Here is a 16,529-nt window from a genome sequence, read left to right as displayed (position 1 = left end):
TACTTCTCTGGTCTTCAAAGGGTCAAAAAACAAGGTTGTAAAAATGTGCACAACTATTTATGGAATAGTAAAAGGAAAGATGAAGCTTGGTGTGATATAAAATGCAAATTAATTCAATGAAAGTAATGCTGTTTCTCAAAATCCTTATACTGGCGTAATAAAGGACATCAATGTAATCATTTCGTGCAATTTTTTTTAATGTAAAAGTGCAATAGACATGATAATATTTCAATTATTTTATGCTCCCTATAAGTAAATCCTATTAATCTCAATTTAAATAAAATTTCCAGACTAAAATAATTAGTCAAAATGACTATAATATCCCCAACAAGTCTACCATATATTAATCTAAATATATTAAACTCAAAATAATACGTGATTCTAAGACACAAAATTACACATATGGAAACTAATTTAACGACAAATTATAGTCAGGCCATGTATGAGCGACGATTGCAAAACTCGGATGCCTCGACCGATTCAACTCCGATAAATCCACTTAACTCATTCGTACCCATTGATTAATATATTAGATGACATCATATATTCTGTCACTAGAAGAGGTTGAAAGTTTGGAGTGGTATATCTCAGCTCCTGATGAACATAATTGGATGAGTGAACTATTGTTGCAAAGCTTGGTTCATTAGCTTTTAGAATCTGGTATACTTAATCTGCTATGGATAAACCATGGTCATCCAGAACCATTTATGTCGAAGAAGACACATTTTGCAACGTTTTTTTGGCCATCTACTTCTGGGACCAGGAGTAACCCACTTTTCTCGCACATGGACTGTTCGTTAGAGGAACTCAAATGGTACAATTTGTGGTAGAAACTTTTTTTTTGGATATCTTACTTTTTTTTATTCATCGACTTTTGCAAGAATTTTGAAGTGTTAAACGCAAGGAAAAAATTACAGAAATCCTAAAAGAGTGGTTTCTGGAGGGGAAGGATAGACGTTGGGATGAAATTGATGTGATATTTGGATTCCTTGGATCAACTTATGGGGGAGTACTTAGAACATTCCAAGTCGACATCTTCATTAGTTTGTCCAGAAAATGAGATAGAAGGATTTCTGTCATTTTTTCTATGCGTGTAAAATGTTAAAATTCTTGCAAAAGTCGATGAATAAAAAAAGTAAGATGTCCAAGAAAAAAGTTTCTTCCACAAATTGTACCCTTTGAGTTCCTCTAACAAACAGTCCTTGTGCGAAAATTGTGGGTTACTCCTGGTCCCAGAAGTAGATGGCCAAAAAAGACGTTGCAAAATGTGTTTTCTTCGACATAAATGGTTCTGGATGACCATGGTTTATCCATAGCAGATTAAGTATACCAGATTCTAAAAGCTAATGAACCAAGCTTTTCAACAATAGTTCACTCATCCAATTATGTTCATCAGGAGCTGAGATATACCACTCCAAACTTTCAACCTCTTCTAGTGACAGAATACAGTGAGTGTCAATAGTTTGTTGCCTAATGAATGTTTGAGAAATCAAGTGAAAAAAATGATAGAAAAAAATACTTTTCCAAATTTTTCTTTTTGCAGATGAGTTCCTTGTAATCCGTAGATATTATTTATAGTTTTCAAAAAAAATAATTAATTATATTTCATATCAAAAATAATTATTTTCCAAAAGTTGGTCATTTTTGAAAAATCAAAAGTTTGTTGCCTCATTAAAAAAACTAATTCAAAATGGTGAAAACGTGCAACCAACTTTATGTAAACCGGTTACATTTTGAGCTTATGTCATTTGACAGGCAAATGGTAGATTTGTACATTTTTAAGGCTGTCAGTGGTAAATATATAGGTGTAAAAGTGATGATAAATAACAAGAAATAATCAGTTTTTTGATAATTCATAATTTAGGTTATAATGGCAAATTACAAAAAGTTGAAAGGTGGGATATTGTCCAGAGATACTGCTGGAACGAATCTGCGTAGTTAATTGCGAAATTTAATAGAAAATTACGAAAGGTTAGACATAAAATATTCAAATATTATATTAATGAGGTACGAGTACATCTGAAAAACGTTACTGGCAGACCTAGGGTATCGACTCAGAGGGTTGATAACAGCATTGTAAGTATCTCTGATAGTGACCCAATGATGTCTGCTTCATAAATTAAAAGATAGTTGGTTACTGAAGGAACACAGGTCCCTACAGTTACAAAAACGAGCTCATATTGAAAGAAAATGGTAAGAATGTTTGGGTGGCTCTCAATATTCCATTGGTTAGCTAGTTTAATCTGGTTAAAATATTGTAGTTTTACTTGTTTAACATGTTTCAAGTAAATTTACAACTTTTTATTCAGATTGGTCTTGCTTACCAATGGAATATTGAGAGCCACCCAAACATTCTTACCATTTTCTTTCAATATGAGCTCGTTTTTGTAACTGTAGGGACCTGTGTTCCTTCAGTAACCAACTATCTTTTAATTTATGAAGCAGACATCATTGGGTCACTATCAGAGATACTTACAATGCTGTTATCAACCCTCTGAGTCGATACCCTAGGTCTGCCAGTAACGTTTTTCAGATGTACTCGTGCCTCATAACTATAATATTTGACCATTTTATGTATAACTTTTCATGAATTTCCATAAAATTTGGCAATTAAGCGACGCCGATTCCTTCCAGCAGTATCTCTGGACAATATCCCACCTTCCAACTTTTTGTAATTTGCCATTATAACCTAAATTATGAATTATCAAAAAAATGATTATTTCTTGTTATTTATCATCACTTTTACACCTATATATTTACCACTGACAGCCTTAAAAATGTACAAATCTACCATTTGCCTGTCAAATGACATAAGCTCAAAATGTAACCGGTTTACATAAAGTTGGTTGCACGTTTTCACCATTTTGAATTAGTTTTTTTAATGAGGCAACAAACTTTTGATTTTTCAAAAATAACCAACTTTTGGAAAACAATTATTTTTGATATGAAATAAAATTAATTATTTTTTTTGAAAATTATAAATAATATCTACGGATTACAAGGAACTCATCTGCAAAAAGAAAAATTTGGAAAAGTATTTTTTTCTATCATTTTTTTCACTTGATTTCTCAAACATCCATTAGGCAACAAACTATTGACACTCACTGTATATGATCTCATCCAATATTAATCAAAAAATAGACGATTTTTCATCATTTATTTCTACGCAATTGATATCCGAATTTCTGTCGCGAATGGATTTTTCGTTACTTTACGTTAAGAGCGGTAAAGTTAATATTTATGCCTGGTGATGAACACTTTGGCGTCTTCTATACGGGGGGATTTCGAAATGCACCCCACTGTGTTATACACTGGTGAGTCTCGGGAAATCTCCCCTAGTGGTTCATGCCTGAGATAAATTTTCTCTACCCTCTGTTATAAAATCTCCAAGTGTACTCTAACTAAAATAGATAGTCTGAAAGACTTTCTATTTTATTTTGAAACGTTTCAAACGTCAATCACACAGTGTTTTACAATCAAAGAATTTGTTGAAGAGTGGTAAAGTTTATTTATGCCTGGTGACGAACACTTTATAAGGAAGACGAGATGGGGCACCCATCCCCATACCCTATATCAAAACCGTCTCACCGCAGGATTTTATGCCAATATTGTTGATAAATTAAGAAAATATCCTAAGTTTTTATTTTTATATAAATCAACTTTATTCTATTTAACTATTTCTTTATTTCTTAATGAAGATTAAACGATACATTCAGAAGGGTTATCGATACCATGTCCCTATTTTACCTGCTTTTCGACTCTTAAAATAAAAAAAAAAATATTTAAAATAGCTTGAAATGTCAAAATATTCGAACATAAACAAATGGAGCTTTCGAAGAGGGAGATTTTAAGCGCCAAAGATAGGCAAAAATGCACCGGTTTAAAGCTCAGTGGGGGAATTTTGTTTCAAAATGGCGGTTTCTAAATAAAATCTCCCCGTTTAGATGTTCCCTTTGTAAGGAAGAGGAGGTGGGGCACCTTTATATCAAAATCGTCCCATCGCAGGATTTTATTCCAATATTGTTGCTAAATTAAGAAAATATCCTAAGGGAGCATCTAAACGGGGGGATTTTATTTCGAAACCGCCATTTTGACACAAAAATTCCCCATTGAGCTTTAGACCCGGTGTATTTTTGCCTATCTTTCGGCGCTTAAAATCTCCCTCTTGGAAAGCTCCATTTGTTTATATTCGAAAATTTTGACATTTCAAGCGGGTTTAAACTTTTTTTTTTGTTTTTAAGAGATGTTTTTCTCTTGAACTATTTTCAAAGTTATCAAGAATCGAAAAAACTGGTGAAATTGGGACACGATATCGATCACTCTTCTAAATGTATAGTTTAATCTTCATTAGAATATGGTCGAATTGTTAAATAGACATCCTTGTGTAGTTATGGAATTTTTCAGCTGAAAAGTAATATTCAGCTAATTTCTAGGAACTTAGAGACCCTTACATATATGAATAAAGTTGATTTACAGTAAAATAAAAACTTATTTTAGCAACAAAAATTGGCATAAAATCCTGCGATAGGACGATTTTGATATAGAGGATGGATGCCTCATCTCCTCTTCATAAAGTGTTCGTCACCAGGCATAAATATTAACTTTACCACTCTTTAACAAATTCTTTGATTGTAAAACACTGTGTGATTGACGTTCGAAACGTTTCGAAATAAAATAGAAAGTCTTCCAGACTATCTATTTCAGTTAGAGCACACTTGGAGAATTTATAACAGAGGGTGGAGAAAATTTATCTCAGGCATGAACCACTAGGGGAGATTTCCCGAGACTCACCGGTGCATAGCACAGTGGGGTGCATTTCGAAATCCCCCCGTATAGAAGACGCCTAAGTGTATATTTTTCTATAAATCGACTTTATTCTTTTTAACTATTTCTTTATTTTTTTTAAGGATGTCTATTTAACAATTCGACCATATTCTGATAAAGATTAAACGATACATTCAGAAGAGTGACCGATACCGTATCGCTATTTCACCTGCTTTTCGACTGAAATGTCGAAATATTCGAACATAAACAAATGGAGCTTTTGAAGAGGAAGATTTTAAGCGCCAAAAGGTAGGCAAAATGCACCGGTCTAAAGCTCAGTAGGGGAATTTTGTTTCAAAATGGCGGTTTCAAAATAAAATCCCCCCGTTTAGATGCTCCCTTATAGTTTCTAAATATAGCTTTAGTTCCACTTATTCGATTTATAGGTCACATTCATTTATTTAAATGAAAGTGGTCCTATTACATTGTTACGATGTCCAATTACGTTTTTAAAACAGTATTTCACTATTGACATATTCCGTGACAAAATAGAGACCTCTTGCGGCCAAAATAATATGTATTCGACGTAAGATAATTATTTGAACATTTCTACATCAAAATTATTTGAACGAATTTAAATAAAAAAGGTGAAATAATGGTTTTGCAGGGGTGGTCCTATTATTTTGGCCACCACTGTACGTACCCGCTGAAGATGAAAATGTGACTTTTCATTCTGAAACACCTAGTATATCGCAAGATATTGCTCATTAAAAACATCCAGCGTTAAGGACTCAGCACTTTTTACTTTACCCAATATTCAACGGCTGTTATCACAATATAAGGAAAATAAAAGAAATTGATAAGAACGGAATGTAACAAGGATTAGAGTTCATAAGACATTCAATAAAAAATTGTAATAACTTCATAGTCTTGTGTAGCATAGGGAAAGGTTTTCAAGCTTCGCACGCACTATGGCTTCGAACATTTTATGTTTTTCTCATATTTATTTAATGAATCTGACCTATTTCTTCAGGAAATGTGAGACTTAATTCTAGATATTAAAATAAATTGCCATTTGGTAAAATTCATTAAAAGATTATGGAAAATGACTCAAAGCCAGGGTATGTGCGATGCCTGAAAGCCTTCCCTTTAATTAACATTAATATTAATGTTGTGACGTATCTGGAGATTATGAATAATTCCAATTTAAAGTTGTCTACAATATTTGGATCATCTCAATCTAAAAGATTTTATGAAACACTAAATCTCGCAGTAAAAAAGGACAAAACCGAGGCATAAACCTGAAGAAGAACCCATGAAAATAAAGCTATAATCCAATCAACAAATCTCAACTCTCAAACATTTATTTTCAGAACTTGAAATATTTTATATATTTATCATGTTAACGAAGGAAAAGCTCTCTTAAAGTAACAGGCTGAAAGCCATTTCCTGCAACTGAATGAATAAAATGGTGTCACGAGGGATTTAATTGGACGAAGTTGAAGGATTTTTTGTCGTTATGAAAGTAGGAATCTGATCCGCTGAAGTGGGGTTGGGTGTTTAATTTCAATGAGGGCAGGGGACAGGAGACTGTGAGTTCAACAGGTGATTCTAGGCGTGAAATCTCGCCGAAAATCGATGAATGTGTCTCTGCTTACTCAGGGTGCCTGTGTCCTTTCTTCCACTCGAGTGGTCCGTGGCAGTTGTTTAGGTACTCCTGCAGGTCAGTGCACTCTTGGCTTTCTACCCTGATTCCCTCAGGACAAGTCCTGTACAACTGTCCATGTATGCAGCGCATAAGATGTTGAGGAATTGGACTGCATTCCATCTCATTTTCAGGTGAGTTTGGACGTTTGGCTGCTCTTTTTTCGAATTTGTCACGCATGATTTTAACCTTGATAAAATTAATATAGCACAAAGAATATTCACAAAGGTATCTTTTTGATAAAAAAAAAATTAAATTAGTTGCTCAGTGTTTTTTTTCTAATTTTAATGGTATGTAAAGTCTTGACTTTAATTATTTCAACCTACCTTATCATTGCATGCACTAAATGCATCCTCAATGATTTCTCGTGACCATTTGGAATCAGATTCAGATGCTGCTTGAATGAAATGTTCAAGGGATTTTTCAGCATCCAATTCTCCATCCATCATGAGTTCTGTAGCATTAAAAACGCATTCTTGGGCACATGCAAAACAATGCCAGCATCTATGATGACCCGGAGGACCACGATGTCGAGGTGGAGCTTTATTGGATTGTGATGGTGGAGGAGGAGGTGGTGGAGGAGGATGAGCAGGAAGACCATTCCATTCCATACCTTCCGCATCGAACTCATCTCGACATTCTTGAATAATCTTGGGGTCCAACAAGTCCGGAAGAGTGCAACATTCCATTGGAGTCTGTAAATTATTTTCACTTGACTTACTTTGTAATTTTATAATCGTCAATTGAACAAATAAAGTCAATTACCGTAACATTGTTTATAAACTTCGTTACCTACTTATCGGACGTGAATCTTAATTCAACTTTGATTCATGATTCCTGTTATCCAGTCTGTTTCAAATTTTAACATCCATTGTGGTTATTTAATAAAAATCTTTTATAAAATCGGGACAAATAATTGAATTTAAGAAAATTGCGATTTTCTTTAACCATTTATTAACGAATTACATGATGCATGACATTCTTTTCCTACACTTCTTTACAATTGCATATTCATGTAAAGGAATATTATATACCTAGCATAAGGATCGCCAATTTAATGGAAAATAACAAGTTTATTCTTTGTCAGCTTTAAAAACTAGTATAATACAGGTTTTAGACTTAATCAGGAGGGTCTGTTCGCATAAGATTATTCCTTGGGAATGCTAGGGAATTCCTTCTCTATTCGGACTGATTCTAATACCGGCTTCAGACTGGAGGTTTAGCCCAGTTTCCGAAGGCCTGAAAAATCTAAACAACAAATAATTTTGTTGATTTTTCAAAATCTAATGAATAATTATCCCTTAATATCTGATCCAAAACAACAATTTTCTCAAAAATCATGCCTTGAAGCCTTACAAGCCTTATATAATCTTGTCTTGAAACCAGTATAACGGCTCTTTCTAGGTACTGGGTTTAAAGCAGTAATACGGGCTTCAGACCTAAGGCTTAGCCATATGGCTTAACTTCTAAAATTTCTTATCAATCAAGATTTTTTGGAAAATTATCACTTAAGATTGATCAACATGGGCAAGTGATCCATTAAATTTTAACAAACCAATAAAATTGGTTGCTATTTCGAATTTCGAGACAATTGGGAACTGGACTAAACCTTAGATCTGAAGCCGGCCTAATACTCCCTTGTGTAGGCCACCCCAGAGGTGCCACGAGAGAGTTTTAAATCAAAATCTGAAAATAATGTCCCAAACGTTCGCTGAGACTCGTTTAGGTATTCCTGACAAAAAAAAAAAACTGAATAAGACTCAGAGAACATTTGTTAAGACTTGTGTGAGTTGTAAAAGAATTTGTATATATTAAAAACTTTTCAATAAAATGGTTCTTTTCTTTCCTCAAGATATTGATGAAAGCTTGGAGACCAAGCCGAAAACTTTGGAATAAATTGATGTGCTGTCCCTGAGTGATTGATATTTCCCGACGACTCCCGGAATTCCCAATTGAGTTGGGAAATCCCGAAAATCCTGATGAAATTTTGGGGTGAATCGTACTTCAATATAGAGGATTATATGTACAAAAAAAAATCAGTATTCTGGCAATTGTATCCTTAATCTAATTCCGAATACCAAATGATAGCAAAATGTTGGACTGCTCATAAATTGCTAAAATATGGGTCAAGATATGTTTATAATTTTAGTTTATTCACAACAAAATTAAGAGAAGAATAACAATTATTTTAAACTCCGTTCTGCTTTTGTTTAAAGAGCGTTTTTGTTTGTTGATTATTGAAACTGCAATTTGAAACAAAAGCAACATTTGTTATATTCCGGATGAAATTTCATACTAATGAACTTATACAATTTATAATCATAAAATTTAAAATATGCAGTTAGTATAATTGCTTATTATAAGCAACGATATGGTAATGCAAACATTTAATGCAAAGCCCCGTTTAATGCGACATCTAATCAAATTAATTATTTTTCAACACACAGAAAAATGGTAAATTCTTAAACAGAAACACCCAGGAATTTAATTTCAAATCCCATCCAATGAATGCCAATGCACTAATTCTAAATCCTTGATCATTTAGTTTTAGTTGCAATTTGGAACTCCGTAGACATTTTGCATTTTACAGCTAATGCAGAACTTAAGTTCCCGATCTCTTAGCTTGACAGAGCTAGGGATTCTAGCCCATTTCTTTCGCTCAGAGCATCTAAACTTAAACGCCTCGGGGATTCACGTCCAATTTAAGTTCCCAGGATCTTATATATTCTTAAATTTAGAGTCAAATTTTTTCTGTGTGAATAAATCTAATAATTGAGAATTAGAAAAAAAGTATATTAGCCAGTATTTTTTGATGCCCTTCTAAAAGAATGTTATAAATAATAAAAAGGACTAAAATTTATTAGGGATGGCATTAATAGAAGCATGTCAATAAATGATTCCAATGTGCAGCTTCGTATGGAAAATGATGTCCAAGATTTTTACTAAATGCTACATAAATCGAATCAATTTATATCATTCTGTCAAAAAATCTCAGGTTCATAATTCCATCTCACAAAATTCCTGAAAATCCGTGGATTTTCCTCTACAATTACATTCCTCATAATTACATCTATTGCAATTGTCTAATTTTTTCTAACACCTTTAATCTGAGATATACAGTGGCGACAAAATAAATAGCACACCTTCAGCGATTTTCCTATTTTTATGTTTTATGATACAATATCAATCTTTATTCCTGATCATGATTTATTATTTAAAAAAATATAATGCCCATTATAAATAAAAATGATAATTATTTAATATTTGTATGTGTTAAAACCATGTGTTTGTGTCATTTTATGAGTTTAGGTATAATTCGTGCGGACAATTTAAATAGCACACCTTCATTTTTCTCTGAAAATATTACCTGTAATTTACTTTTATTTTAAAATTCATTATATTCCTGTTTTTTTTTTTTGGATCATGTGTGGGCATTAATGCCACAAATTTTCGTAGAATAAAGTTATGAGAACTGAAAAATCATGCAAATAAAGCCTTTGGTTCAGATGTACAGGCTCTACGTAAAAAAGTTTAGGATAACTAAGAATTTTTTTTTATAAATTTTATTATTCAAGGAAGAGAACCAATAATCGAATAATTTTCTATAATAAAACTTAAAAATCATACAAAAAGCTTGAAAATTTCGAGAAAGATTAACCACTTCTAATAGAATATCCTGCCATTGTTCATATAGTAAAATTGAATTCATTTGCTGCAGTACCAAAAATAAAATAACAAATTGAACAAAATTTGAAGGAGTAACTCATGAGAGCATTACTAAAAGCCAATTATGTAAAAATACCCGGTTTAGAACTGTTGCCGGACGTAAAGAGTTAGTATTCAAACGACACCTTACCTGTTGTTTGATTTTTGTTAAAAAGCATATGCAGAAGGACCTGTAATTCGGGAATAAAATTCTTTGATTTGATGTATTCCTGATTAATTCAAATGGATATGACATAAAAAATATTAGATGTCCCAAATGTCAAGAATTTTGTCCTTGATACATATATGGTTACTTTTTGCGAAGTGCCGTATGGTCTGTGTATGGAATATCAGGCAATGTAAACCAATTTATTTACAAGGATATCATTGGACAAGACATGTACTTCAAAATCGAAGAGAATTTGTTCTTGGTTTTTAAGTTTTAATCAAACTAATGATCCCAAACACACTTCCAAGAGTTTTTAAAAGTGGTTCAATCAGAACAAAATTGACTTTCTGCAATGGACAGGGTGGTCTAAAAGAACCTCAATCGTGTTGAATTTATAGGAACAGATTGATCACAAGGTAAATCTCTTGAATGTGACTAATTTGGAATAGTTTTAAGTAGATATCCACACTACATGAATTACAATCACATTAGAAAAGTGCCAAATCTTGGTTTCCTTAATGATCCTTCGTTGTCAAGCTCTTATTTTTCCCAAAAGTTACTTAACTAAGTACTAATTATTCCAAATTTAATTTCCAAATAAAATTTGTAAGTTGTTAATTGCAGTAGAAACCGAAAACTATCACTTCTTATAGGGTGTGCTATTTATATTGTCCTCTTAATATGTGCCATTTCAACAATTTTTTGATCGTACTGAATTTCTTGATAGGACTTTCAGGTTTTTTCTTCATATTCAAAATGTATTTGTATACAAGTTCATTTATTATTATTATTACTTTCATCATTTTAAAGCATAATTTTTCGAAAAATAAAGCATACACTACAGTGTCCGAAACTGTGCTATTTATCTTGTCGCCACTGTATACGGGTCTAAGGCCATTAAGGGCAAATAATCCATTTATATTTTGAAAAATCAATAAAATTGCTTGTTATAAAGATTTTTGAGACCTCCGGGAACTAGACTAAACCTCCAGTCTGAAGCTGGCATTACATAAAATGATTTTAATGTCAGTGATTCTGAAAATTACCCGTGATCAATTTAAAGTGAAATGTGGAAAATTCCGCTTGAAAACAAGGCAAATTGGATAAGAAATGCTCAAAATGCACCGCATGAGTAATGAAAGAATCACATCTATCATACACTGAGAGAAATCCGAAAAAGTTAAAATAATATTCCGGAAATGTTAATTTTACCCTGAAGTATTGATCCGAAATCGGTGTAAATATTACCCTTTTTAGTATTGGGACTGTATTGGGAGTTAAAGTTACCTTTTTTCATGTTAATTTTACCCTTAAAAAGGTGTAAAATTAACATTAAAAAATGTTGATATATCTTTACACCAAAAAAGTGTTAAAGTTATGAGGAAAAAAGTTAATCACATCCTCTTTTTTTTCTCAGTGTAAGCAGATTTTGACATGATGTTTCATTTGAAAGAAACAGAATAGAAACATCTGATGAAGTCGCATTTTACTGTGGAAGTGCGTGTTTTTCTTTGAGGTTTTGGTAAAAATTGTTGAATATCCTAATTTTTTTGTATTCTTATTCAACGGAGTCTCTGGATGGATTAAATATTCCAGGACGGCGTTCATAAAAACAGTGAGGAATTCTCAAAGTCTTTGGTCAATAGTTCTGTCAGATGTTTTAACGAAGCTGCAAAATTGAATTTTCCTGAGCTGCAAAGGCGGTAATTTTTGTGAATTTTTCTCAGCCCACAAAAACGACCTCTTTTTAGTCATAGATTCACATGGTAAATATTAATCATGATAAACCCTTTATAACTTGTATATTAGTTGTTTTTTTTTGGAAAGACACTTGAAATGTAAAAATGCATAAAATATTACATATCAAAATTGCAACTGAAGGTCCATTTTGATTTTTTGATTTTTTTAATGCAAAAAAAAAAGTCATAGGTTCCAAGTTTGACAGGAAATGTAAGATACTGGATTAGCTATTAGAATATATGGCCAAAGATGAAAGAATTCACTTAGAAACTGGGGATCTCAGTGGCGCTATAAGCAAGACCGTTATGGTTCTTGGGCGGTGAGATCTCTGACTCGATTCTCACAGTTGTGAGTTCGAATTCAAATAGATCTGAATGTCTAGAAAAAGGCAGTTTTACTGTGATAAAACGTAATAATGCACCGTCTCTGCCCAGAAACTCCGGGAACATGAAAGAAGCATCCAAACTGCGAGGAAGGCGTTCCTGGGCTATCTACAATCAGCAGATCAAACACGAACACGATGTAATGATTACATTGTAACACAAATAAAGAGTCTCGATACGATTAATAACAATAATTTAGGAACTTGGAAAAAAATCTACTTTTACTCAGCAGCAGCATTACGAACCTGCAAAACCTTCCTCTATTCAAGAAATATCCTAAATTAAATTCCTTCGATTTTCACTTTTTATAAATGTTTTTATAAATGTTATTTCTTTCAATCTTTATAGAAGATAACATGGGAGTTAACAAAAAAAATTACTCACAATTTCAGGACGATTTCTGAAGCAATCGGAATCCTGTTCAGCATCTAAAAACCCAACTGAATAAATCAGGAGCAAAATAACACAAAACGAGAACATTTTCAAGGGAAATCAGTTCAAAACTAAACAGAATTATGTTCTCTTCAGTTGCTTTTATTCACTAATTTCAACACAAAAAGTTACGTTGAAGCTCATCATAGCCAATTAATCAACTTTTTATTCATCATCAACTATTTTTTCTGGAATTAAAAAAAACTAATGTGTCATTGACGGTAAAAAGTTGTAGAGCGTTTTATTAAAGTTTCCACCGATGTTTGACCAATAAAATAAAATAGACAGTATTTGGAATTTCATGCTATATTCTTCAAATTGTTCTTTCACATCGCATTTTGTCCTTATAAATAGTGAAATATGATTCTTTTTAATGCTGAAGAATGGATATTTGGCGTGAAGAATTTTTCACAGTGAATTGTGCATGTCAACAATGTTTTGATATTTTAGAAAAGATTAACAATTTCGCAATCACATGAAGGAAATGCTCATAAGTTTACATTTTTATCGCAATTTTCTTTCAAAAAAATTTATAAACTAATGGGTATGAAAGTTTTCTCAAGCTTATCTAAAAACTACTAGAAATATCTTAGGAGCTAACTTTTTCTTTTAGGGTTTCGGAGTTTTGTGATAGTAAAAAAAAAATACACAAAGGAAAGTTAATTTGTAACAGAATTTTGTATTGATCAAAAATAGAAAAAAAACCTATACAATTAAAAGAAGCAAAGCTTCAGACTTTAAAAAAGTTTACCACGTTTAATAAAGTTGAATTAATTTTGAAAAAAACATCTCTATCACTTCAAATTACTTTCTCTTTGTCGGTTAAAATAAAATTAATAATATACGGGGATCTACAACAATTGTTTAACAATAATATTCATATATTTTCTTAATTTACTTTCTCATATTATTTATGTACAATCATTATAAATACTTTCTAAAAGATATTCAGCTGTTTTTTTTCTCAATGATCTTTGAAGATGATCTACCTTTAAGCCAACAGACACAGAAAAATTATCAAAATAGATGCTTAATCGATAGGTTCCTTTAACTAAATACAAAAAAAGAGGACTAGAATTCAACTTAAAGAAACCTTACAATAAATCCAACTCCACAAGAAACATCCATCAACATGGTGCAAATTCTTACAATCCGATAAAAGATACAAAGTTTTAGAGCGCGCGAGAACATCGAGAGCTTTACAGTACAAGAAAAATGCCTCTCAATAGTCTTAAGGGTGTCTTTGAATCAGGGAAAGAGAACCTTTTATGTTTTTTTTTCTTCTTTCTTTTGGAAAAAGGTGACAAGGAAATTGCTTTGGCTTTTCTTAACATTCTTAGTGTTCATTCAGCCGATCCTGACTCCGGATCCGCGACGGTCTCCTATTAATTGATTCCAAATATGCGGCCGGTGCCCAGCCTTCCACATTGGCCCCTGAAACATTTACCAATAACAGTTTAAAAAAATATATTTAATGCAATTTGAAAAGGCTTCGAAGCTGCTCAATGAGAAAAAAATATATTCTTTTTTTCAATAATATAGGCCTCATTGCTTTAGAATCATATTTTATTGTTTTTTTTTTAATTTTAATGTTCAACAAGTATTTTTTAATGATTTCAATCAGAGCTTCAAGAGTAAAATGCAAAAAAAGCTAAAAATTTGTTCTGATTGCATTTATATGCTGAATAATCTTAAACAAAAAGCGTTTCCGGAATAAATTTAGATCTCACAGATTTATTCTTAAATAAAAATAAATCCGACACGGAAGTTTCCTTAATATATTGAAGCGGTATGAGTATTATACTTACAGTGAACTAATTTAATTAATCCTTTAAGGACGATTGGGTCACCGGTACCCAAAAACAAAGTTTTTCCTACGGGTTTCTAAAGTTTCGTTTTGCTCTACAAAGTAAGAAAAAATTATTTTTTCGCATCCCCGATTTTTGACCCTCTCATCCTTAAAGGATTAACATAACTCTTTCTTCTAGCTTTAAATTCTTTGTACCCAAGACTTACTTCAACTACCGTCGTTGCGGGTGACTTTGCACTCTGCTGTCCGTAAGACTTTCATAAATTCTAGCACTTATTGATGGTCTTCGCCGATCCGGTCTACCATGTCAAAGTATATAGGGATATGTTATGTACCAAGTAAGGTACAATGATCCTCAAAAGGATTCTTGTAGTTTCAGTAATAGTCAATGAAATGCTAGTATAGGTATTTTGTCAAAAAACGGCTCCGTGAAAAAGTTATCTGAAGGTGCAATTCCAAAATCGATTTCAGAGTAGTAAATTGCCCAAATCCAATCTAAATTTATCTGGCTAGAATAATCCACTTCGATTTTGTTGATTATTTTTATTAAAATATTTTTTTCCCCTATTATCTTCCTAAGAACGCATGATTTATGTTATAAAATTGCATATAATGGCTTTTCTAAAGCTTTATTATAGAAGTATTTGACTAAAAATTATCCAATTTTGTGGGAACTTAAGATAAAATGACCGAGATCTACAATATCTACAAAGCATGGTCGCCATCTTGATTTGACGTTTCTGTCCGCCATTTTGAATAACTGTCAAAACAAAAATCTCGTCCGATTGAGCTGACATTTTAGTATGTTCTAGCTGATGCCAAGGCCTTTTCAGAACATATATAAAATCCGACCAAGGTCAAGTTTTTGTCTGGATATAGGGGCTCCAAGTTCAAAATTTTGACATTTTCATGAATACAGAACTATAGGGAGCTTCTTTTATCAAAACTATCACGAAAAAGACAGCGCTATCGTTAGGCGGTGAGATCAAACAAACAAACAAAAAAGTAATGTTTTTGTTTATAACAGCGCATTATTTAATAATCTTAAAAACTGCTTTTGCAAAGATGAAAAAATAAAAAAAATAATTAAATGCACTTTTCGTTTATTTATTTTTTTTTAAATTATGTTAGAGTAAATAAATATATAAAATTAAACCTCAACCATTTTTAATGGTTACTGAGGCATTTCCTTTAGGTTTCAAATATTTAAGATTAAAAAATAAAGACCGCCAAAATATGAGTATTACAAAATTTTAAACTTTGAGCTTCTGTATCTAGGTAAATACATGACGTCGACTGGAACATAGATACGTTTTGAAAAGGTCTTGACATCAGCTACAACATACTAAAATTTCAACTCAATCGGACCAGTTTTAGGGTTTGACAGTTATTCAAAATGGCGGACAGAAACGTCAAATCAAGATGGCGACCACGTCAACTTGTAGATCTCGTGCATCTTACCCTTAGATATGAAGATCTTCATTGTCGTTTATTACAGAAATTGTTGATTTTTTAGTATTTATTAAAAAGTGCAAAGTCACCCGCACCTTAACCCCAGTGCAAGCCTTTTTTCTTGATTTTTTTAAACATAGTAAAATTTTATAAAATTAATGCTAGTGGAACAAAATCCATTCATTAACAACTGAATACAAATAATTTTACCCATTCACCCCCCTCCCTTCACTTTAACTGTCCATTTTTAGAGGGTAAAGTTGAAAAACAGCGAAAAAACGTGCAAAGTCACCCGCAACGACGGTAAACAAAATAGAATAATTAGAAATTTCGTTGTTGTAGATAATTGCAAAGTAGGTCGTACAAAAG

General features: G+C 32.3%; 2 protein-coding genes across 12 annotated transcripts in view; both read right to left on the bottom strand.

Annotated features, from left to right (window-relative positions):
* Nucleotides 1–6,112: 6,112 nt before the first annotated feature.
* On the bottom strand, nt 6,113–13,114 carry LOC129801637 (general odorant-binding protein 67-like). The gene is made up of 3 exons (XM_055846875.1): nt 12,851–13,114; nt 6,796–7,164; nt 6,113–6,658 (listed from the first exon to the last, which is right to left on the bottom strand). Exons 1-3 carry the CDS (start codon nt 12,944–12,946, stop codon nt 6,419–6,421), a joined length of 705 nt encoding a protein of 234 aa, XP_055702850.1. The 5' UTR covers nt 12,947–13,114; the 3' UTR covers nt 6,113–6,418.
* A 74-nt stretch (nt 13,115–13,188) lies between these two features.
* The window catches only part of LOC129801634 (guanine nucleotide exchange factor DBS), a 102,523-nt gene continuing 99,182 nt past the window's right edge, over nt 13,189–16,529 (bottom strand). For all 11 annotated transcript variants that reach the window (XM_055846853.1, XM_055846851.1, XM_055846852.1 and 8 more), the window contains exon 17: nt 13,189–14,332. In XM_055846853.1, coding sequence (XP_055702828.1) covers nt 14,235–14,332 — 98 coding nt within the window. In that variant the 3' untranslated portion in view covers nt 13,189–14,234. The remainder of the gene's footprint in view (nt 14,333–16,529) is intronic.

This window comes from Phlebotomus papatasi, chromosome 2 (assembly GCF_024763615.1).
Source record: "Phlebotomus papatasi isolate M1 chromosome 2, Ppap_2.1, whole genome shotgun sequence".
NCBI classification, from domain to species: Eukaryota; Metazoa; Arthropoda; class Insecta; order Diptera; family Psychodidae; genus Phlebotomus; species Phlebotomus papatasi.
The sequence above is the reverse complement of the archived record's forward strand: the minus strand, read 5'-3'. Positions and strand labels throughout refer to the sequence as shown.

Bases quoted from the DNA above. Each gene is read 5' to 3' on its own strand.
- LOC129801637 (XM_055846875.1), bottom strand. From the start codon at position 12,946: ATGTTCTCGTTTTGTGTTATTTTGCTCCTGATTTATTCAGTTGGGTTT. The intron at 7,165-12,850 runs GTGAGTAATTTT...AATAATTTACAG, and splicing joins TCAGAAATCGTCCTGAAATT to ACTCCAATGGAATGTTGCAC. The intron at 6,659-6,795 runs GTAGGTTGAAAT...AATTTTATCAAG, and splicing joins TTAGTGCATGCAATGATAAG to GTTAAAATCATGCGTGACAA.